The following is a 26,349-nucleotide window of genomic DNA, read 5'->3' as shown; positions in this document are numbered from 1 at the left end:
CTAAATGGTCTACCCCCGTATTTTTAAGCTGTGTCCTCTGGTTCGGCACTCACCCATCAGTGGAAATACGTTTCCTACTGCCAGAGTGTCCAATCCTTTCATAATCTTATACGTCTCAATCAGATCCCCTTCAATCTTCGAAACTCAAGGGTATACAAGCCCAGTCGCTTCAGTCTTTCAGTGTAAGGTAATCCTGCCATTCCAGGAATTGACCTTGTGAACCTACGCTGCACTCCCTCAATAGCCAGAATGTCTTTTCTCAAATTTGGAGACCAGAACTGCACACAGTACTCCAGGTGTGGTCTCACCAGGGCACTATACAGCTGCAGAAGCACCTCTTTGCTTCTATACTCAATTCCTCTTGTTATGAAGGCCAGCATGCTATTAGCCTTCTTCACTACCTGCTGTACCTGCATGCTTGCCTTCATTGACTGGTGTACAAGAACACCCAGATCTCTCTGTACTGCCCCTTTACATAAATTGATTCCATTGAGGTAGTAGTCTACCTTCCTGTTCTTGCTACCAAAGTGGATAACCATGCATTTATCCACATTAAACTGCATCTGCCATGCATCTGCCCACTCACCTAACTTGCCCAGGTCACCCTGTAATCTCCTAACATCCTCATCACATTTCACCCTGCCACCCAGCTTTGTATCATCAGCAAATTTGCTAATGTTATTGCTGATACCATCTTCTATATCATTAACATATATTGTAAAAAGCTGTGGTCCCAGCACGGATCCCTGCGGTACCCCACTGGTCACTGCCTGCCATTCCGAAATGGAGCCGTTTATCACTACCCTTTGTTTCCTATTAGCCAACCAATTTTCAATCCATGTAAAATGATGTAAAATCTTACTCAGAACATTCTACTTTTTCTGTCGTTCTCTTTTAGAGCATACCATATCCTTGGATTGAATTTCTGCTTACTTTGTACCATGTTGTGAAGCTTGCAGAATTTGTCTGAAGCCTCAGTCTGAATGAATACCCTCTCCCTATATGCAGGACATTGAAGTGCTCAGAAAAATGAAGCAATTTGCTGAGGGATGATCACTCACTAATGAAGGAAATTTTGGATTTTTTTCAAGAAACAATTGATATGTAGCACTGACCATTTGCAGTGAGTTCTTTGCAGGAACACCTATGATAGAACAGTTCCACTGAGAGTTTGTAAAGTATCCGATCTATTACTGTGTGATTTCTTTCACAAACTCCATTGCTAAATGACATTTTGGAGGTCTACACATTCCTACAATGTTCAGATTTTCACATATATCTTTACACTTATTATTGGCAAAGGATTCCACCATTGTCAGTGAAATATTGAGCCATGATCCCAAACCAGTCCTTTTCCATTTTTCTATTATTTTGTATGCAATCTTCTTTTTCTTTACTGTAAGTTATTGGAGACATAATAAATGTAGTTGCCATTGTGAATAAATTCAAACTATGAGAAATCAGCATTTTTTGCATACAAAGCCCAAAGGCTCTCTTCCGCAATTCCAGTTGTTACTCTTATTTATGTAGATAATGATAAATCAATAAATAGTCTTCCCCTATTTTTCTTCTAATCTTAATTATTTATTACGTCACCAGATGTGTGGCATTGTGCTAACTACTGACTGAAGCTGGAAGTTTACCTTGAGAGAATCCTGGACTAGAAATCCCAAGTCTCCTCACACTTCAGAGCAAAATATCATGCCCAAAATATCGATTATCCTGCTCCTTGGATGCTGCCTGACCTGCTGCGCTTTTCCAGCAACACATTTTCAGCTCTGATCTCCAGCATCTGCAGTCCTCACTTTCTCCATAGTGAGTTGCTGCACGTCATCCTGTAGATTACACACACTGATACCAATGTCTGTCAATGGTGAAGGGGTGAACATTGAAGGTGATAGATGGGGTGCCAAAGGTAGGCTACTTTATCCTGGTGATGAGATTCTTGAGAGTTATTATAGCTGTACACATCCAGGCAAGTGTAATGTAGTCAATCACACTCCTGACTTGTTCCTTGTAGATTGTGTTTGGAGAGACAGATAGTTAACCTCTGACATGTTTTCGTATCCAAGATATTTTTATGACCAGACCAATTCATTTTCTGGTCTAATAGCCTCCACCTCCTGTCAGCTGTTTAATGTTACCACTATTCACATACACTAATCCTGCCAAATTAACTTTATCCCATCATAACTGGTCCTATTTTGACTTCAAAGTGCATGATCTACATGTTGCATTGTCAAGGCTTATATCATAGTACTTTCCAAAACTGGGACCTCTGGCACTTTGATGTTAGCAGGTGATGAGTTGTCCAACACCAGTGATAAGTTAATGTCTGACTGTGAGATAAAGTGGATACAAAAGCAGGGTCAGAGGGCAGGATCTTCTGATCCGACTGATGGCCATCATGGACTTGGGAAGAGCACATAATTAGGGAGGATGACATACCTGAACCCCTTTGCCTTCTTGCAGTTCGCAGAATTAATTTCTGATTCAGATGGCTCATGGTCAACCTTTGCATTTCTCCACCAATTGGGGTGCTTTACTGACCAATTAATGATCTCTTAATTAGGAGGTCTTGTGGTGCAATGGTATTGTTCCTATCTCTAGGCTAAGAGGCTTGGGTTCAAGTCCCACCTGCTCCAGAGGTGTATCAGTAACATCACAGAACAGGTTGATGAGAAAAACATCTGACCTCTTAAGGGCCTCATCCCAGCACTGCTGGTGCCATATGCTTGCTTGATACCGTATCCAGTGGGCAACATGTCACCTCAGTGATGAGAAAAGGCTGGAGTGAGGAAAGTTGGAGATCCTCAATTAAGAGCAATTGGTGCCTGATTGAGGGACTGAATATCACAAAGTTTGGGCCTGAAAGGATCACTTCCCTGTGCTTGCTTTTGATAACCCCCAACTTCCACTTTCCATCCCCTATGCAAAACTATCCCCTATGTCTCCATGGTCCCATTAGTCATCTGTGGCCTGAGTCCTCCTTGATCCTGGCATTCCAGTAGATGGTATTACTGCAGCAGCCACGGCCTCCTCTGTTGCCATGTTGGTCTCTCAGTTGGCCTGCTATTTTTACATTACCTCCTCCCCCCACCCCACCAACAGTTCTGAAGAATGGTCACTGGACTTGAAACATTAACTGTTTTCTCTTCACATTCACAGCCAGACCTGCTGAGTTTCACCAACAATTTCTGGTCTTGTGTGTTTCATATCTCCTTGTTTTATTTTATGTTTTATTCTCAGAGTCTTTATTCTCCCAGTCAGGTATTTTGACCATGAGACATAGGAGCAGAAATTAGGCCATTCAGCTCATCGAGTCTGCTCCACCATTCAAATTATGGCTGATACGTTTCTCAACCCCATTCTCCCGCTTTCTCCCCGTAACCCTTGATCCCCTTGTTGCGCAAGAACTTATCTATCTCAGTCTTAAAAAAACTCAACAACCCCTTCCACAGCCTACTGTGGCAATGAATTCCATTGATTCACCACTTTCTGGCTGAAGAAGTTTCTCCTTATCTCGGTTCTGAAAGGAATTTGCTTCACCCAAAGGGTCCTCACTTTATACATTAATTATCTAGATGAAGGAACTGAGGGGATTCTGGCTCAGTTTGCAGACAATGCAAAGATAGGTAGAGGGACATGTAGCATTGAGGAGGCAGGGAGGCTGCAGAAGGATAATGAGCAACGAAGGCTATGGACAGGTTCGGAGAGTGGGCAAAGAAGTAGCAGATGGAGTACAGTATGGGAAAGTGTAAGATCATGGATTTTGGTAGGAAGCATAGAGGCATGGACTATTTTCTTAATGCTGCTCCTGAAGAAGGGCTCATGCCCGAAACGTTGATTCTCCTGCTCCTTGGATGCTGCCTGACCTGCTGCGCTTTTCCAGCAACACATTTTCAGCAACTCACTCTGGCAAATTTGATAATATTTGGAGTATGTTTCTCTTTTATTTGAGGAAATACAGTTCAGAAGCTGTAGACTTAATATCTCAGCGAACCCATATGGCTTAGTTGATAGTGTCTAACATATTGAACCAGACGCCCCAGGTTCAATTTCTACTCCTGGACCTGTTTGTAATGAAAGGTATATCCCAAATTTGATTCAAGGCAATAATCAATCTGTCAATCCTTCAAACCCTTGCATGTTATTCACCAACAAAAACCTAAGAAGGTTTCTCAGAATCCCATAGTGGTAAATATAGGAACAAAGGAAGATGGGGGTTGGGAGGTATTGGAAGGCATAATGACAGCAAGAGAATAGAACCCTGAGCAAGCAGGGGATTAGTATCATGACAGTGATAGTGGAGTGTTATCAGTATGTATCCTCATTGTGAAAGCCACAGTAGAAATGGCGATTTGCAAACTGAGATTCGGGGGGGAGGGTTGAGAGAACAGTTATGAGAGGAGGAGATCTAATTTGTGAAGGCAAGCTGGGGAGTTGTGAGGGGTTAGTTGGGTGACAGGCAACAAAAATTCCTTTCACTAATCACTTTGCAGACTTCATTGAAAATAGTGATTGGACTTCAGAGTTAATTGACTCTAAAAAATCAAGTTAATAAAAAATATGTGCACACACTTGACAAGAGCTTCAGAGCTGATTTCAGATTTGTCCCATCTGAGTCTCCACTCCAAGATCACCATTAGCACAGAGGAGAGGGAGTTCATGACCACAATCACATGTCCTGTAATCTCACTGGGGCCACCACCCATACATTGGTAACCCCCATTTTAGAAACAAATTAATTGGCACTTGGAAAAATATGAGCTAAAAAATGACCAGATTTGTTAAAGACAAGTTGTGTTTGGCTAACTTGATTGAATTATGAAATGAAATAACGGACATGTTAGATAAAAGTTTTCTGTATCTAAACTTAGCAAAATAATTTGATGAAGTACCACTTAATAAGCATTTTAGTGAGACAAGCCTGTGTAAATATAAAGGACAGGGGCAACATAGGTTAAAGAGAAAAACCAAAATGCTCATTTTGTTTGTTGTGATTTCTCAGCTTTGGCATGAGCTTCCACTCTCCGCTACCCTTACTGCAGCTCCTCTCTAACTGGTAATACAAGTCTTTCTTGTATTTAAAGTATGTGCTGCTCACATGGCTGGTTTATTTCACTTCTTGTTACTTGTTGCTTGCCACCTCCTCTGTTGTGGGCCTTCCGCTGTGATTTTCAGTTTTGTGTGGGTTTTACCTCTCCAAAGTCTGCGTAGACTTTGAAGTCCATCACTTGCTGATCTCTGCTGCCACTGAGCTTCTCTTCAAATATTTCCCCTACCTCTGTGATCAGACCATTGATCTAATTTCATAGTTTACCCATAACCCTCTACTGCCACTTGGTTTCTTCAGGGCTTAGTTTGTCATTTGCTTCTGGTTCTGCCGGTCCTGTTACCACTTGCCCCCATGTAGTTGTGATATCACTACGATGTAACTCTTTTCACACATGCTCAGAAACTGTACTTGGAGTGATTATAAAATTAAGCCTTGATTCTAACTGATTCACATACTAGTTTTCCTTAAGGGAGATATAACAAAGGAGCAATTACAATGGCTTTGGATACATTGGAGCAGCATTTGATCAAGGGAGCTGTGTACAGCTGTCTACTTACTGGATCAAAATACCAAAACTAGAAGATCAATACTCGTGCATGTTGGGAAATCTAAAACAAATGTAATGCTGGAATTACTTAGCAAACAGAGTTAATGTTTGAAGTGACGACCTATCACCGTAAGGTTAAAACCAGTGCGTTACTCAGTTTCCCTCAAAGATTAATGTCCTCACAATAAAAAAGTCACTTAAGTCAAGGGACAACTGTTTCATGCAGAAGGTGATGTGTGTATGAAATGAGGAAGTGGTGGAGGCTGGTACAATTACAACATTTAAAAGGCATCTGGTTGGGTATGTGGATAGGAAGGGTTTAGAGTGATATGGGCCAGATTCTGGCAAATAGGACGAGATAAATTTAGGTTATCTGGTTGGCATGCACGAGTTTGACCAAAGGGTCTATTTTCGTGCTGTATATCTCTGTGATTCTATGACTCTAAATTCGATGAAATTCTATACTGGTATTGCTGTTGCTTCGCAAGATTTATCATGATCATTGGTGGTCCCTCACAGACAAGGATGACTCTCTTCCACTCTCAGGGTGAGTCTGTATGTGACTGTACAGACCAATGCGGCTACCGCAGGCTTTGGTCACGGGAGGTGGGTGAAGCAATGGTCTGGCAGCACTCTCCTTTCCCTGTTTTTGCCTGGCTTCCATTTTTTTCCCAAAGGCAAGTCTTGAGGTGCACAAAGGCTTCCCGGGTGCTCCGTCTCCACTTTGAATGGTCTTGGGCCAGGGATTCCCAGGTGTCCGTGGGAATGCTGCACTTCATCAGTGAGGCCTTGAGTGTATCACTGAAGTGATTCTTCTGTCCACCGAGGGCTCACCTACCAGTGAGAAGCTGGGAGTAGAGCACCTGCTCAGGGAGTCTCCTGTCAGTCTGGTGGATGACAAGCCCAGCCATCTTAGACGATCAAGCATGTTCAGTTCTTTGTTGTTGGGGTTGTTGGCCTAGTCAAGGACACTGATGTTGGTGCACCCTTCTATCCTACAGATTTGCAGGATTGGCGGGTACTGCTCTAGCGTCTTGAAGTGTCTGCTCTAGAGATTTTACAAATCTGACAAAACTACCTTACACTAACCCGAAGAGAGTAAGGACTGCAGATGCTGGAGATCAGAGTCGAGAATGTGGTGCTGGGAAAGCACAGCAGGTCAGGCAGCATCGAGGAGCAGGAGAATTGATGCTTCAGGCACAAACACTTCACTAGGAATGAGGCATGTGAGCTGGGCGGGCTGAGAGATAAATGGGAGGGGGTTGGTTGGGCTGGGGGAGGTGTTAGGTTGCAGAGGAGGGTGGAGCGGACAGTTGGAAAAGACGATGGATAGGTCACGAGGGTGGTGCCGAGTTGGAGGCTTGGGACTGGGATAAGGTGGGGGGGAGGAGAAGTTAGGAAACTGGTGAAATCCACATTAATTCTTTGTGGTTGCAGGATCCCAAGGTGGAAAAGATGCGGTGGAGGCAGTGGAATTGGGATTGAGGGATGGCGTTTTTACAGGAGGCAGGGTGGAGGAGCTGTAATCCTGGTAGCTGTGGGAGTCCGTGGGTTTGTAGTAGATGTCCATGGTTAGCTGGTCGCTGGAGATGGGGATGGAGAGGTCCAGGTAGGGGAGGGAGGTATCCGAGATGGTCCAGGTGAATTTGAGGTCGGGGTGAAAGGTGTGAGTGAAGTTGATGAACTGTTCAACTTCCTCGTGGGAGCATGAGGTAGCACTGAAATAGTCATCGATGTAGCGGAGGAAAAGGTTGGGGGATGGTGCTGGTGTAGCTGCGGAAGATGGACTGCTCCACGTACCTGACAAAGAGGCAGGCATAGCGGGGCCCATGCGGGTGCCCATGGCTACCTCTTTCATTTGGAGGAAGTGGGAGGATTGGAAGGAGAAGTTGTTAAAGGTGAGGACCAGTTCAGTCAGGCAGATGAGTATGTCAGTGGAAGCGCGAGAGGAAGAAATGGAGGGCTTGGAGGCCTTCATCATGGCAGATAGATGTGTACAGGGACTGGATGAGCATGGTGAAGATAAAGCATAAGGGGCCAGGAAACAAAGTTCTTGCAGGAGGTGAAGGGCATGAGTGATGTCTCAAACATATGTGGGGAGTTCCTGGACTAAGTGGGACAGGACGGTGTCTGAATGCAGATTTCTCCAGCTTCCTCATTTCCCCTCCCCCCACCTTATCTCAGTCCCAACCCTCAGACTCAGCACCGCCTTCTTGACCTGCAATCTTCTTCCCGACCTCTCCTTACCCACCCCCTCTCCGGTCTATCACCCTCACCTTAACCTCCTTCCACCTATCGCGTTCCCAACGCCTCTCTCCCAAGTCCCTCCTCCCTACTTTTTATCTTGGCACACCCTCCTCATTCCTGAAGAAGGGCTTATGCTCGAAACGTCGATTCTCCTGCTCCTTGGATACTGCCTGACCTGCTGTGCTTTTCCAGCACCACCCTCTCGAAGGAGAACCGTGCTCACAGTCAGATCAGCACGAGAACATCAGCAAGTTCTGGATTGATAATTTTACAGTTGGTCAACCTGCTGTCGTTTCTCATAGATCATGAGTTCTTGATCGTGATGGAGTACTGTGAGCTCGGGACCCTGCGCAGTGTTCTGATAGGAGAGCAGAACCTCAGCTGGCAGACACGTGTTCGCATGGCACGAGACACTGCCAGTGGCTTGTACAGGTAGGCTGGATTTATGACAATTAAAAATTGAGAGAACGGAGAGATTAGGTCTAGTGGAGGGATTCATTTATTCCAACGATCTTCTTTGGAGTAATCCAGTATAAAAATAGAGTCATTGGGATTAAAGAATTGGTGTGTTCAACTGAGTCCCTGCTTTAACATTTCCTTTTGCCTCACTCTAAGTCAACAACAGAAATCTACAACCATGGAGTGTTCAAAAGTAGGGTTCACTGCGAACAAACAGACAGCACCATCAAATAAAAGGTGTGGTGGAAGGTTAAAGTAGAGGTATTTCAAATGATAAAGAGTTTCAATAAGCAATGAAAGAGGTAAACTATTTCCTTTTGTGGGGGATGCCTAGAAAATTTCCCAAGTAGCACTCCCACCACCCCCCTGCTCATCCCTGACCTACTTGCAATTATATGAAGGACAGCCATGTCTTTAATGCCTACATTACATGAAAGGATTATTAACTAAAAGCAAGATCTAAGAATTCAACATTGACGGGTACAATGTGCACTTATGACCCCTGCCTGTGGTGTGCTTCCCCTCATATGAACAAAGCTCCTATATCAGGATCTGAGGCCTGTCACTAGATCATTAGAGTAGTCATTAGATCCTTTGCAAATGCAAAAGGCTCTGGAGTAGTCGTCGTTTTTGACTCCTAGCCCACATTAAATTTGCAATTTGCTGCCAGCCACCACTAATATTACAGATTGTGCATACTTAATTGGAGACTATGTGTTTGATATGCAAAGAGACTTTTGTTGTTGCTTGATTCCTTAATTTTATACAGCATATCGGGCACTTGATATTCAGCAGAGGCTTAGATTCAGAATATCTACACAGTGGGGACTGGGCTGCAGAGAGGAAACAGCTGATTCTGAAGATCCACACCATCAATCAGTTGAAACCACCATTCAATTGGGTTCAGTGCTCTGGTGAGAAAGATGGTAACATTATAATCATTCATCCTGTGATAAATTGTTCTGCACAACATGCCATTCATCAGAAGCTCTTTGTTATCCTTTAAGAAAAGACCAAAACCAGTATTGGCACCAAGCTGCGAGTGCATGAGATCTGCATGGATCACTAGCTGGATTCTCTATGTCATCCTTGTTTTTGACTGGTCTGCAGGAGAACGCTGGTCAATTTAAACATGAAGGGAATCGAGAGGGGTGAAAATTTGTCAATAAGCTTTGGGATTCTGTCTATAGGTTTCTTGATAACTCTGCAGGGCAGTGACTCGCCTAGTTTAGAATCATAGAATTCCTACAGTATAGAAACAGGCCATTTGGTCCAACAAATCCACACCGACCCTCCGAAGAGTATCTTACCCACACCCATTCTCCTACCCTATTACTCTATATTTCTCAAATGCACCAAACCTACACATCCCTGAACACTGTGGGCAATTTAGCTTGGCCAATTCAACTAACCTATAAGTCTTTGGACTATGGTAGGAAACCAGAGCATCCAGAGGAAATCCACATGGCCACTGGGAGAATGTGCAAACTCCACACAGACAGTCGCCCGAGGCTGGAATCAAACCCGAGTCCCTGGCACTGTGAGGCAGCAGTGCTAACCACTGAGCCACCGTTCGTCCCCAAGCTGACCTGTTATGAAGCCGGGTAGAATAACAGGGAATTGAAAAGCAGAGTGCAGTCACTTTAAGAGGAAAAGTGCTCTTTAGCTTCAAGTTCTGCAGAGAAAAGAGTCTGTGAGTAGCTGTGGAAGACCAACTGTTCTAAAATGGAAACGTGAAACAATTGGCTTTGTTATAAATACCTGAGATTTGCTGCTGTTTTGAAGACAAGTTGACTTTGACCAATTTATTTAAGCCAAACACTCAGCCATTCAAAGCCAATTGAATTTAAAACTGATGGTGTTTACAGCCTGAAACCAATCATGTTGTCAGAACTTGGTGCATCATCAGGAAAACTTAAGGCATGTTGTTTTGAAAATCGGAGAGAGAGCCAACTGTCATCTGAACAGTGAATATCGGGCTCTCACAGAAATATTTAAGCAATCTAACAAAGACCCAAATATACTATAGTAGTTCCAGATCAAAATCCTCACAGATGAATTCAATGAAGAGAGGCATTTGTGACATGAGATCAACTGAAGGAAGATCGGAGATAAAGCAGAGAAGACATAGACACTGCAAACTTCAAGAGATTAATTTTAACTTTTTTTTTCTTATTAATTGGATTTTTACAAGTGGGACTCATGTTTATTTGAACTGCATTCATCCCAATTGAATTTAGTTCAGTTAGGGAATAGTTAGCACTTGGGGAAAAATTGTCCGGTTTAATAGTAATTCTGTTAAAATGTTAACTGTTAGAATTGAATAAATAAATTGTTATTTGTTACTTATAAAGTGGAAATCAGGGAGTTTCTTTGCCTTTTAATACGAGGGGAGAGCCAAATTTCTCTGGGTGTTTTGGATTTAATTATTAATAAAAGGGAACCTCTATTCCTGTCATAACCTATTGCCGTTTGTGTGTCGGTTAATTATTGGAGGGGTTCGACCTTTCCTCCTTCGTAACAGTACCCTAAACATGGTTGTGTGATTTCAATGTTGGCAATGATCTGGGATATCTGCATTGTCACTTCATTCCCACACTTTAGTGTTAAAGTCCCTGTATCTGTTCCTTTTAGATATTTAGGAATTTAATCAATCCCGGCTTCTGGTAAGATATTTGCAGTTTAGTAAAAGCCCACAGAAACACTACAATTCCTACAGATTTGACTATTCTCCTTGCCAGTGTTTTGAATGGAAAATCGTTAGTTTGTGTGTGGTGCATAATAAAGTACTTGTGTTTTGCTTTGTTATAGGCTGCACGAGTCTTATGAAAAGTTCAAACTTCACTGTTCCATTGACAGCACTACATTCCTGGTAGATCACAGCCTCAGAGTGAAGGTTGGTTGATGTAGTTGATGAACATCTCATAAAGGTTTTTGACCTGTTCAAGAACACTTGGCAGAATGCAGTGTTGGAAGTAAATTCCCTCCAACTGTTTATGCAGTGACTGCCGTAATGTAGGAAACTTGGTTGCAATTTTGTCGACAGCAAACTTTCACAAACAACAATGAAATGAGAAACAGATAATCAAATTTTGTAATATTGATTGAGCGATTAACATTGGCCATTTCACTGGGGATAACTCCCCTGTTGTTCAAAATAGTGCCACAGGATCTTTTACATCCAACTGAGAACGGAGATAACGTATTGATTTAACGCCTCATCTCAAAAGCGGTAACCTGGCCAGCTGTGTTTGTCCTAATTTTCTTCCTGGCTGCACAAGCCTCCATAGCCTATGCACAGCAGTGACTTCCAGAACTGGAAGTCAATGTCACGATGGCTGTACTGACGCCACTTACCATGTGTGAAACATCGGAGCTGGACATTGCAGCATTTCATCAGCACTGCACTGGAAAGGCAGTGTAGATTTCTGTTTGACTCTTTAATGTGACTTGCCCTCAGAAATGTATGAATCAGGGATGAGGAGAAAGTGAGGTCTGCAGATGCTGGAGATCAGAGCTGAAATGTGTTGCTGGAACAGCGCAGCAGGTCAGGCAGCATCCAGGGAACAGGAGAATCGATGTTTCAGGCATAACCCCTTCTTCCTGAAGAAGGGCTTATGCCTGAAACGTCGATTCTCCTGTTCCCTGGATGCTGCCTGACCTGCTGCGCTGTTCCAGCAACGCATTTCAGCTCTGAATCAGGGATGAGTGCTACCACCTCCGTGGAGCAGACAAATAAATAATTCGAAAGCTCAAAATGTTCATTCTAGAGAGATTTAATCATCTGTTTTTTTTTCCACATCTGCTGGCTGATCTGCCATCCATTTACAACATTTTTGCTTTTGTTTGTATTTCAGATTTCCAGTGCTGGCTGTTTCGCTTTTTGCTAAGATAGATAGTTAGGCATGTCCTCAGCATTTGCTTCCAAAAGAGCTTTGGATTATTACAGGGGCAAAATATATGCAGGATAAGAACTTAAGCAGGACAGTTACACACACACAGGGCAAGAATCTACACGTGACTCTAATATATATCAGACCAGAATCTATGCAAAATTGTGCCCTTCCTGATGAAGGGCTTTTGCCTGAAATGTCGATTCTCCTGCTCCTGGATGCTGCCTGACCTGCTGTGCTTTTCCAGCACCACACACTCGACTCTGATCTCCGACATCTGCAGTCCTCACCTTCCCTTGTATATTTTGCTTGGTCTGTGTGATGATGTGGGATGAGAGAACTAGGTAGCTTGGAGGGGTCACTCATTCTACTGTTAGTGGGAAGCACGAGGGTCATTCTCAAAGTTTCCTTTCAATATTTCCAGTAAAGTCAAGATCCAAGGCACTGGCCAAGGCGCAATGTATTCTTTTGAATCAGACCGGCTGTGCTGATTATCTGGGTGTCCTTAACAGGTTTAGTCAATATGGTACAACAAGAGTGGAGCCCTTCTAACATGGATGTATAGCCGTTCAGAGAGGCATCTGACTTAGCAAGTACAGTTCCATCTCATAGTCAGGCGGTGAATTGACTTCAAAACATTGAACAAACATACTTTTGGTATCTTCTTGCAGTGCTTTATGAATATTCTAAAAAACTGAGGGTACAGCACTGATCCTTTGTTACATCTTGCCAATAAGGAAAAGACTCAATACTAGAAGGATGTAGTTCTCTTCACATGTAGAATCATGCTTAATCAATTGTTAATTTTGAATATGTGGTTGATATTTTCTTTTCAACGATAATAAGGAGTAAGGACATATTGAATCAGGTCAATGTCACAGAATGGTGGAACAGGCTCGAGGAACAAAATGGCTTTCTCAAATTCTAATGTTCCTGTATGTGAATTGGGAATACAATATTGAAGATGTGATACTCATTGCAGCATTCACTTAATTCTTGCTCTATTCCTGCGTTTAGTTAGCAGGCTTGCAGCTAGCAAAGACAGAGTCCTCAATCCGACACATCAGTACTTCCAGTCAGAGATCCCAACAGATCGCATACATTTCACCGCAGCAATTGAACGATGTCAACTACAAATATGACAAGCCTTGCGAGGTGTACAGGTAAGAATTTACGTATAGCAGGAGGAGGGACAAAGTATTGGCCAGACTGCAGCAAAAACTGCAGCAGTTCTTGGCTGAATGTACAATAGGGCACTTGCATCGGTGTATAATAGTTTTCAATGTATATTGGCGATCAAACTGTAACAGGTTTTGCCAATGTGTAACAGGGAATCTATGCAGATTAGTAACTAAGACTGTAACAGATAAGCAATATCAGAGTGTAAACAGTGGCTCATTCTAGAGGCAAGATCAAACAGTAACAAACTGTAACTGTAATTTCCCAAGGCTTCTTTGTAGCACCTTCAAAACCAGCATCCTTAACCACCAAGAAAGAGAAGGGCAGCAAGATTAAAGTTCCCCTCCAAATCACCACACCATCTCGAGTCGGAACAATATTTCTGTTCCTTCGTTGTTGCTGGGTCATAAGTCTGCAATTGTCTTCCAAACAATACCTGCATCACATGAACTACAATGATTCAACAATTGAGCTTACCACATCATTTCTAAAAGCAAATAGGAATAGGCACTAAATGTTATCAATCAACACTCACACCCTTTGAAAGAAGTTTAAAAACCGGTTTGGGGTTCAATAGCACAACACAAATACCAGGCAATGACCATCTGCAATAAGAGACAAATCTAATACCACTCTATCGACATTCAATGGCAATACATCACTGAACACACTATTATTAACATCTGGGGGTTACCATTGACCAGAAATTCAACTGGATTTGCCATATAAATACAATGGCTACAAGAGCATGTCAGAGACTAGATCTACAGCTGTGAGTAACTCACCTCCTGACTCCCCAAAGCCTGCGCACTATCTGCAAGGCACAGGTCATACCCTATTTGTCTGGGTGAGTGAAGCTCCAACATTCAGGAACCATCCAGGAGAAAGTAGCCTGCTTGATTGGCACCACATCCAAAAACCACCACCACTGACACTCAGTAGCAGCAGTGTGTACTATCTACAAGGTGCAACATAGAAATTTGTCACAATTCCTTAGATAGCACCTTCCAAACCCACAATGACTTCCATCTAGAAGGACAAGGGCAGCAAATATACCATTACCTATGAGCCGCTAATCACCCTGACTTGGAAATATATTGCCATTCCTTTCCTGTCACTGGGTCGAAATCCTAGAATTCCCTCCCTCATGGCATTGAGAGTCAACCCACAGCACATGGACTGCAGCGGTTCAAGAAGGCAGCACATCAACACCTCCTCAAGGGCAACTATGAATGGGCAATAAATGCTGGCCAGTCAGGGGCTCTCACATTCCACAAGTGGGTGAAAAAATGTATGGAACAAGTTGCATGTAGTCAATATATGATTAAAAAAATCAGAGGGCAGTAGTCAGTCAGGTTATAAGGAGGGGTGTCAGAGGCAATTTTTCAGTTGAACTGTAATTTCATGGATGATAATTGACTGGTGATTGATTTGTGCTCTATCCCTGATTTTATCATCTTTTTTCCTTTCAGTTTTGGAATTGTCCTATGGGAGATAGCCAGTCGAAAGCTACCATTTAAAGGTTAAAGAGCTAAATTTTCTGCATCATATTATTCTCTTCTTTCATATTTCAGTAGATAGGTATTTTGGGCATGCGGGCTTGAGACTCTGTCTGATACTGGACGGATGTTATCCAAAGCTGAATCTAGCCAAATATTGTCTGGTTCTGGCTAGATGGTTTTAGTAACTGTGTTACCATTGTGTCCTGTACAAGTCTGATGTTATGGTGCTGAAAGCTGGCTGAGAATGATAGTCTTAACTGGTGCTGGGCACTATTACAAACGAATTGAGTATTCTTTGGTGCTGATTGCTATCAAACCTTAGCTGAATATTATTTGGTTCTTGGGGAATGATCCCTCCTCATAAAAGATGGTTTAGTTTGCTGTTTACCCTTAGGGTTTCCCTGGCTTTGGGTGCTGCAGAGCTCTGGGTGCTTTCTATCTTGAGGAGCTATCTGGTTCTGGGTGTTGACCATATTTAGGTGCTTTGCTTTACTTTGACTCCGATCCTTTTCTTGTGCTAGTATTAAATCATTGTTGGGTGATGATATCTTATTTTGTTATAGAGCCATAGAGGCATATAGCATTGAAATAGGCCCTTTGGCCCAACTTGTTTGTGCCGACCAGGTTTCCTAAACGGAACTAGTCCCAGTTGCTTGCGCTTGGCCCATATCCCTCTCAACCTTTCTTTTCCATGTACTGATCCAAATGCCTTTTAAATGCTTTAATTGTATCCTCCTCTGCCACTTCCACTGGCAGCTCGTTCCATATAAGCACCACCCTCTGTGTTAAAATGTTGCTCCTCAGGTCCCTTTTAAATCTTTCCCCCTCACCTTAAACCTATGCTCTCTAGTTTTGGACTCCCCTAACCTGCGGTAAACACCTTGACTATTCATTTTATCTATGCCTGTCATGATTTTATAAACCTCTACAAAGATCACCCCTCAGCCTCCTATATTCCAAGGAAAACAGTTCCAGCCTATTCAACCTCTCCCTATAACTCAAACCTATGAGTCTTGGCAATATCCTTTTTGTCCCCTTTCTAGTTTAATAGCATCCTTCCTACAGCAGTGTAACTAGAATTGAACACAGTACTCCAAATGTGATCACACCAATTTCTTGTAAAGCCATAACGGTGATGTCCCAATTCTTGAACTCAATGGTCTGATCAATGAAAGCAAGAGTGCCAAATGCCTTCTTCACCACCCCGTCTACTTGTGATACCACTTCCAAGGAACTACTTACCTGCACCCCTAGGTCTCTCTGTTCAACAATACTCCCCAGCGCACGACTGAGTAAGTCCTGCCCTGGTTTGTTCTACCAAAATGCAACACCTCGCATTTATCTGCATTAAACTCTATCTGTCATTCCTCAGCCCACTGGCCCAACTGATCAAGATACCGTTGTACTCTTAGATAACCATCCAGTCCACTACGTGCTGTGTGCAGTGAGAGTAGGTTTGAGTTGCAGCCTCAGCTGGTAATTGGGAAAGTCAGCTAGTTGCTGGGAAATATCAAGAAGAAAATAGGGAATGTTAAATTGATTTCTGGTTAAGATTCCTGAGGGAAAATTACAAAGTTAGATTTACAGACTGCCTTGATTGGAGATTTCAACTTGACATAGAGGGCTCATTATATAATAATGAATGCCCATGAATCACATAATATAGTATAATATATATCCTTTCAGCTAATTTTCCCTTCTTTCATGCTCTTGATTGTCCAGCTTGTTTTAATCAAGTTCCTTTCTGTCATCTCCAAGTCCAGTTCTTCCATACATCCAGTTCCACCTGTTCATTCAAAACAATGGATGTTGGAAACCTGAAAACAAAAGGCTGGAAGTAATCAGTGGAAACAGGCATAGAGTTAATAGATTAGATTACTTACAGTGTGGAAACAGGCCCTTCGGCCCAACAAATCCACACCGACCCGCTGAAGCGTAACCCACCCAGACCCATACCCCTACATTTACCGCTTCACCTAACACTACGGGCAATTTAGCATGGCCAATTCACCTAACCTGCACATTTTTGGATTGTGGGAGGAAACCGGAGCACCCAGATGAAACCCACGCAGACACGGGGAGAATGTGCAAACTCCACACAGAGAGTCACCTGAGGCGGGAATTGAACCCAGGTCTCTGAGTATTTGAGGTCAAAGAGCTTCCTTCAGAACCAAAATATTGACTCTCTTTCTCTAATCTGCACAGTATTTCCAACATTTTCTCCATTCTTCATCTTCATGTGCAGTTCTCTCTAACATTCAGCTTCCTTCCGGTGACTCAGACCTCCTTCTTCATCATGTCTCAGATTCTGTCAGGATTGTTGTCTCGTTTCAATTCAGTTAGGATATTGCAAATCTGGGTTTTGAATCCTGAATACCCTGAGTGGAGATAAAATTGAGGCTCCCATGAATTATGGAGTGGGTTACATAGAGCATAAGTAGAATGGATTCATGCTGGAAGTACAGAGGTAACAAACACGGAGTCTGGTTAATAACAGCTTCACCACCACACTGAGGCACTACAAGTCTATCATTATTTTTGAACAGATTGCAATGCTGATGTTATCCACCAAAAGGTCTGTGATGAAAAGTTCCGAGAACCTCTGCCTAGTGACTGTCCCAAGGACTTATGTGAACTGATTGATGAATGCCGTGCTGATGACCCATTTGAACGTCCGAAAGCTGGAGGTACGTGGTGTTTTTACAGCTGGGGGATCCTGAATGGGTGGTTCAGCTAAACTGCAGGCAGCAAGTTGATTCTGTCTTGCTCACAATATGTAAGAGTGCATGTGTAATTCCTCTGCTTGCAGTAGGCAGAAACTGCAGGGCTCCAGATAAAGTCTACACTCCATCCTCTGAATGACTCCTCTGAGAGCTATTCTGTAATGAGCCTGTGCAGAGATGTTAATTACACACACTGGAGCAGGTGTGATCTTAACCCAGGCTTCCTGACTCAGAGGTGGGGACACTACCAAGATATACTAACAGATAAGTTTGAGTGGTTTGTGTACTTTGGGCAGTCAAGTCTCCTTGGTTGCCTGAGAGTCTCGGAATTAAAAACTAATCTTTGAGACCTGGATACTGGCCTTCTTAGAGGAATATCAGTGTTTTAATTTCTTTTAATTTGAACACTTCTGTTCAGCATGTATAAAAAATATTGGAGTTGGGGAGGAAAGGCTTTCCTGGCAGTTAGGAATAATCCAATCCAGTGTGACAGTGTTAGAGAGGGTGCAGAAAATATTTACTCCATGGATGAGGATAGAAGATAGATTGGGGAAGCTGGACTGATCTCCTTGAATAAGAGAAAGGCAAGAGGAGATTTGATACAGGTATTCAAAATCACGAGGCCTTTTGACAAAGTCGATAGGAAGAAACTGTTCTCATTGATGGAAGGCTTTGCAGAACACCTACGCTCTATCCATAAAAATGACTTCAACCATCCAGTTCCCTGCCACTTCAACACACCACCATGTTTTCACACCAACATATTTGTCACAGGCCTGCTGCAGTGTTCCAGCGACCCTCAGCACAAGCTTGAAGAACTGCATCTCATTTTCCTCCTGGGGACCTTGCAGCTTTTGGGACTCAATAACTTCAGAGGTGATCCCTTCCTTCTACTTTTTTTTTAAATCTACCTCTACACTCTGGTCCCGTCATGACTTCGGTTGCTTTAAGCACACAGTCTATCCATTTTGTCAACTCTCATTATCACTTATTCAGCTTCTCGCTGTCCTGGCCAACTATCAATAATCTTCCTGTCTACCTACCCCTTTCACACCCCACCTATCCACTGACCTCTCCTCCACCAGCACCACCACCAACCCTACCCCACCTTATCTTCAGCATAAATCTAGCTATCAGTTCTGCTGAAGAATGACCAGACTTAAAACATTAACTGTGCTTTCTCCCCACAGATGCTGCCAGAGTTACTGAGTTTTGCCAGCAATTTTCTATTTTAACTTCAGACCTCCAGCTTCTCAGTTCTTTTGTTTTATTGAAGTTTCCTCATATAATCCTGACATAAGTGAAGGAGCAGGCTCAGCCCAATATTAAAACTAAAATAGCTCCTTAGTTTCCATAAGGTGAAGTATGTGATGTGAGGGGCTCTTTCTAATTCCTGAAATTGTTTTGTTTTATTTGTTCAGGAATTTGAGTGTCACTGATGAATCAGTGCAATATTTGTTGCTCCTCGCTAATTAAGCTAGAGAAGGAAACGTGGGCTGCCTTCTTGAACGGTTGCAGTCAGTGGGATGTTTGTTTTGTATGCCTGTGTCCAGAGTCCTGTCAAGAAGGGATTCCAAGATTCTGACCCAGCAACAGGGAAGGCATGGCCAATTTTGTTTAAAGTCGAGCTGGTGTATGAATTAGAGGGGGATTTACAGTGATGTGTTGCCATGTGTGGTAAAGATTATGGAATTGGAAAGTGCTGTTAAAGAAGCTATGAGTTGCTGCAGTACAGTTTGTAGATGGTCCACATTGCTGCCTTTGTGGGCTAGTGGTAGAGAGAAGGAACATTTAACATGCCAAATGGGATGCCAATCGAACAGTCTGCTTTGTCTTGGATGGTGTCAAGCCTCTTAAGTGTTGTTGGAGCTGCACTCGTAACATTTGTATAACTGTCCACTTCAGTTTCTATTCCATAGTAACCCCAAGGATGTCATTAGTAGATGATTTACTGCACTGCCACTGAATGTCAAGGGGGAATGATTAGATTCTCTTGATGGAGCTAGTTATTGCCCTGTGTGGCACTTGAACATGTGTGTGCATTGTGAATATCACTTGATACTTCACAGCCCAAGTCTGTATGTTATCCATGGGACCAAGGACTTCTGCATTGTCTGAGGAGTTGTGAATGGTACTGAACATTGTGCAAACATGGGTAAAGGTTATGATGGTGGGAAGATAGAGCAGCTAAAGATGTTTGGGTCAAGGGCACGAGCCAGAAAGCAAGTGAAATCCCAGATAATTTCTTATGTCTTTTTACTGCTACACATCACGAATATTCCTGACAAGTTAATGGTACCATGCATTGAAATAAATAGGCTGCTACCACCTAAGAAAAATTAATGTGATCACTGCAGAGCATTTAAGACATCCTTTCTCCCCTTTCTTTCAGTTATTGTCAGCAGACTGAAGGGTATTCTGAACAGAATTTCTGGAGCAAGTAACACATCATGGGATTGAACCCAGCCATCTCACTTGATCATCAAGCTCCATAATTACTGATTCCAGGTTATAATAATTTGTAGAGGCACTCCACTCAACTCCCTCATAATCTTTGTGTCATATCAATATATTGTTTGTGACTTCTGTCTCTCACATACATTAAATGTGCAACACTGGTCAACTAACTACAATAAAGTATTTCTTACACTCTTAACTATCTGAGACTAAACTTCTTTCCAGCTCAGAGCACTGTTTGCACAATTACCAGTAGGACCCATTGGATATGGATTATTGAGCAAAGCGAAGGACGTCATTGATTTCTTTCTAATTAAACCACCACATCATTCAAGTAATCAAAAATAAAGAAATACCAAAACTGTCCACTGGGCAGTATGACAACAAAATGAGCACGTCAGTGATTACCTATTATTCTCTACATCAATTATTTGAACACTTCAATCACATTTTATCCCGCAAGTATCAAACCTGGTTGCAGCAAATTCTATGTACCTGACAACATCACGGAAATAGCACTGAAGGCTTATGCTCCAGAACTAGCTAAGTTCCCAGCAAAGCTATCCCAGTAAAGCATTAGTACTAGCTAATGCTGAAGCATTGTGGGAAATTGCCCATGTAAGCCCTGGTGTTGAGTGAACCCAACAAGCAAAATATATTTGACATCAACTTCTTCAATATGTTTGGTGCAGATGTGACTCTCCATGACAGTATCAGCAGGAGTGACTACCACACAGTCCTTGTGGACTTAAAGTCCCACCTTCACGTTGAGGGTATCCTCCCATCACTTTCTGGAGGTCAATTAAAACTTGCATTTCCTTTCTAATAGAGCTCTCCATCAGCCATTTTAGGTTTGTTCACTTCATTTAGACTTATTATATGATCCTTTGATCTCTTGCCTATATTCTCTGTGTCAGTATGCCCTCTCTCACTGCACCTGACGAAGGGGCATCGCTCCAAAAGATTGTAATTTCAAATAAACCTGTTTTACTGTAGCCTGGTGTCATGTGATTTTTGACTTTGACAATCATGTTGTATGGAACAATCCCTGTACTAAATGTGAAAACAGATTAAGCCACTCAAGTCTGGGCATCCATAAGGTGCTGTGGGCCACCAGCAGCAAGTGTATTCCAACACAATCTGCAATCTCATAGTCCAGCATATTTCCCCACTCCACCTCTGGAGAATGTAGAGCCACCAAGCCAAGGTATCAGCACTGGTTCAATGAAGAGTGCAGGCAGACATGTCTGGAGCAGCACCAGGCAGACCTAAAAATGAAGTTTCAACCTGGTAAAGCTATAAAACAGGATCACTTGAATGCCAAAGAGCACAAGCATCAAGTGATGGACAGTGCTAAGCAATTTATACCCAATAGATCAGATCTAAACTCTGCACTCCTACTACATTCAGTTATGAATGCATGGCTCCACACATATACCCATCCTCAATGATGGAGAAGCCATCACAGCAGTGCAAAAGCTAAAGCTGCAATGTTTGCAAAAACCGTCAGTAAGAAATGCCGAGTGGATGACCCATCTTGGCCTCTGCCAGAGGTCCCCAGCATCACAGATGCCTCTCTTTCAAGCAATTGATTCACTCCACTTGAGATCAAGAGATGGTTGAAAACACTGGATACTGCAAATACCAGGGGCTTTGCTAACATTCTGGCAATAGTACTGAAGACTAATTCTCCAGGACTTGCCATGCTCCGACCCAAGCTGTTCCTGTACAACTATAACACAGGCACTTCCCTGATGATGGAAAATTGCCCAGGTATGTCCTATAAGAGAAAAGATCAAACCCAACCCAGCCAATTACAACTCCATCGGTCTACTTTTGATCATCAGTAAAATGTTGGAAGTGCCATCATCTGTGCCATTAAGGAGCACTTGCTCAGCAACAGCCTGCTCACTGATGCCCAGTTTGGATTCCATCAGGGCCACTCAGCTCCTGACTCCATTACAGCCTTGATCCAAACATGGATAAAAGAGCTAAATTCCAGAGATGAAGCATTAAGGCTTTTTTTCAACAAAATGCAGCATCAAGGAACCCTGACAAAATTAGTGTCAGTGGTAATCAGAGGGTAAGTCTCCACTAATTGGAGTCATACCATGCACAAGGAAAGATTATTGTAGTTATTGGAGTCCATCATCGTAGTTCTAACACTCTGTAAGAGTTACTCAGGGTATTGTCGAGGCCCAACCATCTTCAGCTGTTCCATTAGTCACCTTGCCTCCATCACAAGGTCAGAAAGGGGATGTTCTTTGATGATGCACAGTGTTTCGCACCACCTCAGATACTGAAGCAGTCCATGTCCAAAGGCAGCAAGACCTGGGCAACATCTAGATATAGGTGACCAGCAAATACCACTCATACCACACAAGTGCCAGGCAATAACCATCTCAAACAAAATAGTATCTAACCATCACCCCTTGACATTAATGGCATGTCCATCATTGAATCCCCCATTATCAGTATCTTGGAAGTTACTGCTGACCAGAAACTGATCTGGACAAACATTCGAAATATGGGCGGCATGGTGGCACAGTGGTTAGCACTGCTGCCTCACAACGCCGGAGACCCGGGTTCAATTCTCGCCTCAGGCGACTGAGTGTGTGGAGTTTGCACATTCTCCCCATGTCTGCATGGGTTTCCTCCGGGTGCTCCGGTTTCCTCCCACAGTCCAAAGATGTGCAGGTCAGGTGAATTGGCCATGCTAAATTGCCTGTAGTGTTAGATTAGATTAGATTACAGTGTGGAAACAGGCCCTTCGGCCCAACAAGTCCACACCGACCCGCCGAAGCGAAACCCACCCATACCCCTACATTTACCCCTTACCTAACTCTACGGGCAATTTAGAATGGCCAATTCACCTGACCTGCACATCTTTGGACTGTGGGAGGAAACCGGAGCACCCGGAGGAAACCCACGCAGACACGGGGAGAATGTGCAAACTCCACACAGTCAGTCGCCTGAGGCGGGAATTGAACCCAGGTCTCTGGCGCTGTGAGGCAGCAGTGCTAACCACTGTGCCACCGTGCCGCCCTTGTTAGGTAAGGGGTAAATGTAGGGGTATGGGTGGGTTGCGCTTTGGCGGGGCGGTGTGGACTTGTTAGCCCGAAGGGCCTGTTTCCACACTGTAATGTAATCTGTAATCTAATCTAATATAGTGGCAAAGAGCAGGTCAGAAGATAGGACTCCTGCAGCGAGTAACTCACCTCCTGACTCCCCGAAGCCTGGCCACTAGCTAAAAGAAATAAGTCAGAAGTGTGAAGCAGTACTCCCAACTTGCAGGATGTGTGGTTTCAACTATACTCAAGGAGCTCAACACTATCCAGGACAAAGCAGTCCATTCTATTAGTACCGTCACCATCTCAACCATTTATTGCCTCACCCATTCTCGCAATATAAAGATGCACTATAGAAATTGACCAATCGCCCTTTGGCAGCATCTTCCAAATCCATGAAGTCTGCCACGTGGAAAGGAAAGTGTAGCAGACATATGGGAACATGTGGAATTGGTTGGACAAACTCGCATTGTTTTCACAAGAGCATCGGAGGCTGAGAGGTGACCTAATGAAAGAATATAAAATAAATGAGGAGCATGGATAAGTTGGATACTCAAGAGTATCTTTCCCAGGGTGGAAATGTCAAACACAAGAGGGTGTAGGTTTAAGATGAGAGAGGGCAAGTTTAAAGGAGATGTGTGAAGAAAGATTTTTACGCAGACTGTAGTAGGTATCTGAAATAAGTGCAGAGCGGCTGAATCCCCATCACCAAGTCACCCTTTATTTACTAGTATACAGTATACTGGCTGTGGTCAGCCAGCTCAGAGTCGGTCTACAACTGAGGAGATTCTAATCTTCTGGTTATTTTTATTTCCCCCCTCTGAGGAGATCCTAGTCTCCTGGTGACATTTTGTCCAGTCATATGTTTTTATCCTTATTCTTGCAAAATCATAATTCTTCTCATAAAATACAAGGAATTTCAACTATATTCACAATTGTATTGCTAGTTGAACAAAGTTTGCTTGCATTTCCTGCATAGCAACTTCAGCCCGGGGGCTACACAAGGAGCTTTCAGCCTACCGACATGCTGAAACAATGGCACAGGGGCTTGGTCCAAGTTACCTTCTACTTTACTAGTGTATCAATACACTGGCTATGGCCTGTCAGCTCAGAGTCAGATCTCAACTGAGGAGCTTCTAATCTCCTGGTTACACCTTTTTCTCTTTTTGTTAAACATCAGGTGCAAATAACTTTATTAATATTCCACGACCAAGAAAAAAAGCACCAAGTGGCCAGTGACAAGCAAAGTCCTAATAGGGGCAGTGCCCATGTGAAGAAAAAGTGCAGGGTAGGGATTAAATGTAAACAAAATTGGAAGAGGAAGTAAAACACTCCACTCACTGCGGTGCCCACCTCTCCCTAAAGAGGATGAGAGTACTGGTTGACACTAAATGCTCCTTTTCCCAAGGACACCCAGGCCGGAAATTAACTGCGGAAGTGGGACGGGCAGTCAGCCATAATGAGCCTCTTCACAGTCCGCTTGTGTTAATGGCCAGCTCGGCCAGGCCCAGGACCAGACCCCCGAGGAGATCCTCTGACCTGTTCTCTCCCCTCTGCACCAGGTACTCAAAGATCAGGAGCGTGGGGCAGAAGTGAAATCAAAAACATAAAAGAAGATCTTTAAGAAAGTTAAAAAGGGAATGCAAACACCCACAGCCCTCTCCTGGTTAAATGTTTTTTTAACATGATCTCTTGAACTCCTACTCTTCGGCACCTCCACATCTTGGCTCTTTTATTTCCTTATTACTCCCCCCCCGCACACTACTGTCTAACTGCGGTAGTGCTTATTTTTTCCCCAGCACCCATGCTGTGTGTGTGCAAGTGTGAGACACAGTGAGAGACACAAGGTGCACGAATCTTTATTCAATTTCCACCACCAGGAAGCAACCTCTCCTGGTTAAATTTTTTTTTGCTACACTCTTGTTTTTTTTCTCTATTAACCCCCACACTACCGCCTAACCATGTGTGCAGGTGTGAGACACAGTAAAAGACATAAGGAGTACGAATCTTTATTCAATTTCCACCACCAGGAAGCAACCTCTCCTGGTTAATTTTTTTTTCTTTTTATTTAAAACCCCCACAATACCACCTAAGTGCGGTAGTGCTTATTTTTTTCCCCAGCACCCATGGTGTGTGTGTGCAGGTGAGAGACACAGTGAAAGACACAAAGTGCACAAATCTTTATTCAAATTCCACCACCAGGAAGCAACCTCTCCTGGTTAAATTTTTTTTTGAAGGGGGAGGGTAGGGAGGTCTCCTCTTTATATTTTTTTTTCTTTTCTTTTTTTTTAACCCCCACACTACCACCTAAGTGCAGTAGTGCTTATTTTTTCCCCAGCACCCATGGTGTGTGTGTGCAGGTGTGAGACACAGTGAGAGACACAAGATGCACGAATCTTTATTCAATTTCCACCACCAGGAAGCAACCTCTCCTGGTTAAATTTTTTTTTGCTACACTCTTGTTTTTTTTTCTCTATTAACCCCCACACTACCGCCTAACCATGTGTGCAGGTGTGAGACACAGTAAAAGACATAAGGAGTACGAATCTTTATTCAATTTCCACCACCAGGAAGCAACCTCTCCTGGTTAATTTTTTTTTCTTTTTATTTAAAACCCCCACAATACCACCTAAGTGCGGTAGTGCTTATTTTTTTCCCCAGCACCCATGGTGTGTGTGTGCAGGTGTGAGACACAGTGAAAGACACAAAGTGCACGAATCTTTATTCAATTTCCACCATCAGGAAGCAACCTCTCCTGGTGAATTTTTTTTTTCTTTCTTTCTTTTTAATTAACCCCCACACTACCACCTAAGTGCGGTAGTGATTATTTTTTTTCCCCAGCACCCATGGTGTGTGTGTGCAGGTGTGAGACACAGTGAAAGACACAAAGTGCACAAATCTTTATTCAAATTCCACCACCAGGAAGCAACATCTCCTGGTTAAATTTTTTTTTGAAGGGGGAGGGTAGGGAGGTCTCCTCTTTATATTTTTTTTTCTTTTCTTTTTTTTTAACCCCCACACTACCACCTAAGTGCGGTAGTGCTTATTTTTTCCCCAGCACCCATGGTGTGTGTGTGCAGGTGTGAGACACAGTGAAAGACACAAAGTGCAGGAATCTTTATTCAAATTCCACCACCAGGAAGCAACCTCTCCTGGTTAAACTTTTTTTTTGTGCAGTTGTGCTTCTCCTGGTTGAATTGGTCAGCCAAGTTTTT

General features: G+C 43.1%; 1 protein-coding gene across 1 annotated transcript in view; it reads left to right on the top strand.

Annotated features, from left to right (window-relative positions):
- LOC122558541 (mixed lineage kinase domain-like protein) overlaps positions 1–21,055 on the top strand; it is a 44,203-nt gene extending 23,148 nt beyond the window's left edge. The window contains exons 6-11 of the mRNA XM_043707240.2: positions 8,156–8,285; positions 11,124–11,208; positions 13,223–13,368; positions 14,857–14,906; positions 17,433–17,573; positions 20,002–21,055. Coding sequence (XP_043563175.2) covers positions 8,156–8,285; positions 11,124–11,208; positions 13,223–13,368; positions 14,857–14,906; positions 17,433–17,573; positions 20,002–20,069 — 620 coding nt within the window. The 3' untranslated portion in view covers positions 20,070–21,055. The remainder of the gene's footprint in view (positions 1–8,155; positions 8,286–11,123; positions 11,209–13,222; positions 13,369–14,856; positions 14,907–17,432; positions 17,574–20,001) is intronic.
- The last annotated feature ends 5,294 nt before the right edge of the window (positions 21,056–26,349 follow it).

Source organism: Chiloscyllium plagiosum, unplaced genomic scaffold (genome assembly GCF_037043375.1).
Source record: "Chiloscyllium plagiosum isolate Xiang-an unplaced genomic scaffold, Cpla_swu_hap1 HiC_scaffold_17, whole genome shotgun sequence".
Taxonomy (NCBI): domain Eukaryota; kingdom Metazoa; phylum Chordata; class Chondrichthyes; order Orectolobiformes; family Hemiscylliidae; genus Chiloscyllium; species Chiloscyllium plagiosum.
The sequence above is the reverse complement of the archived record's forward strand: the minus strand, read 5'-3'. Positions and strand labels throughout refer to the sequence as shown.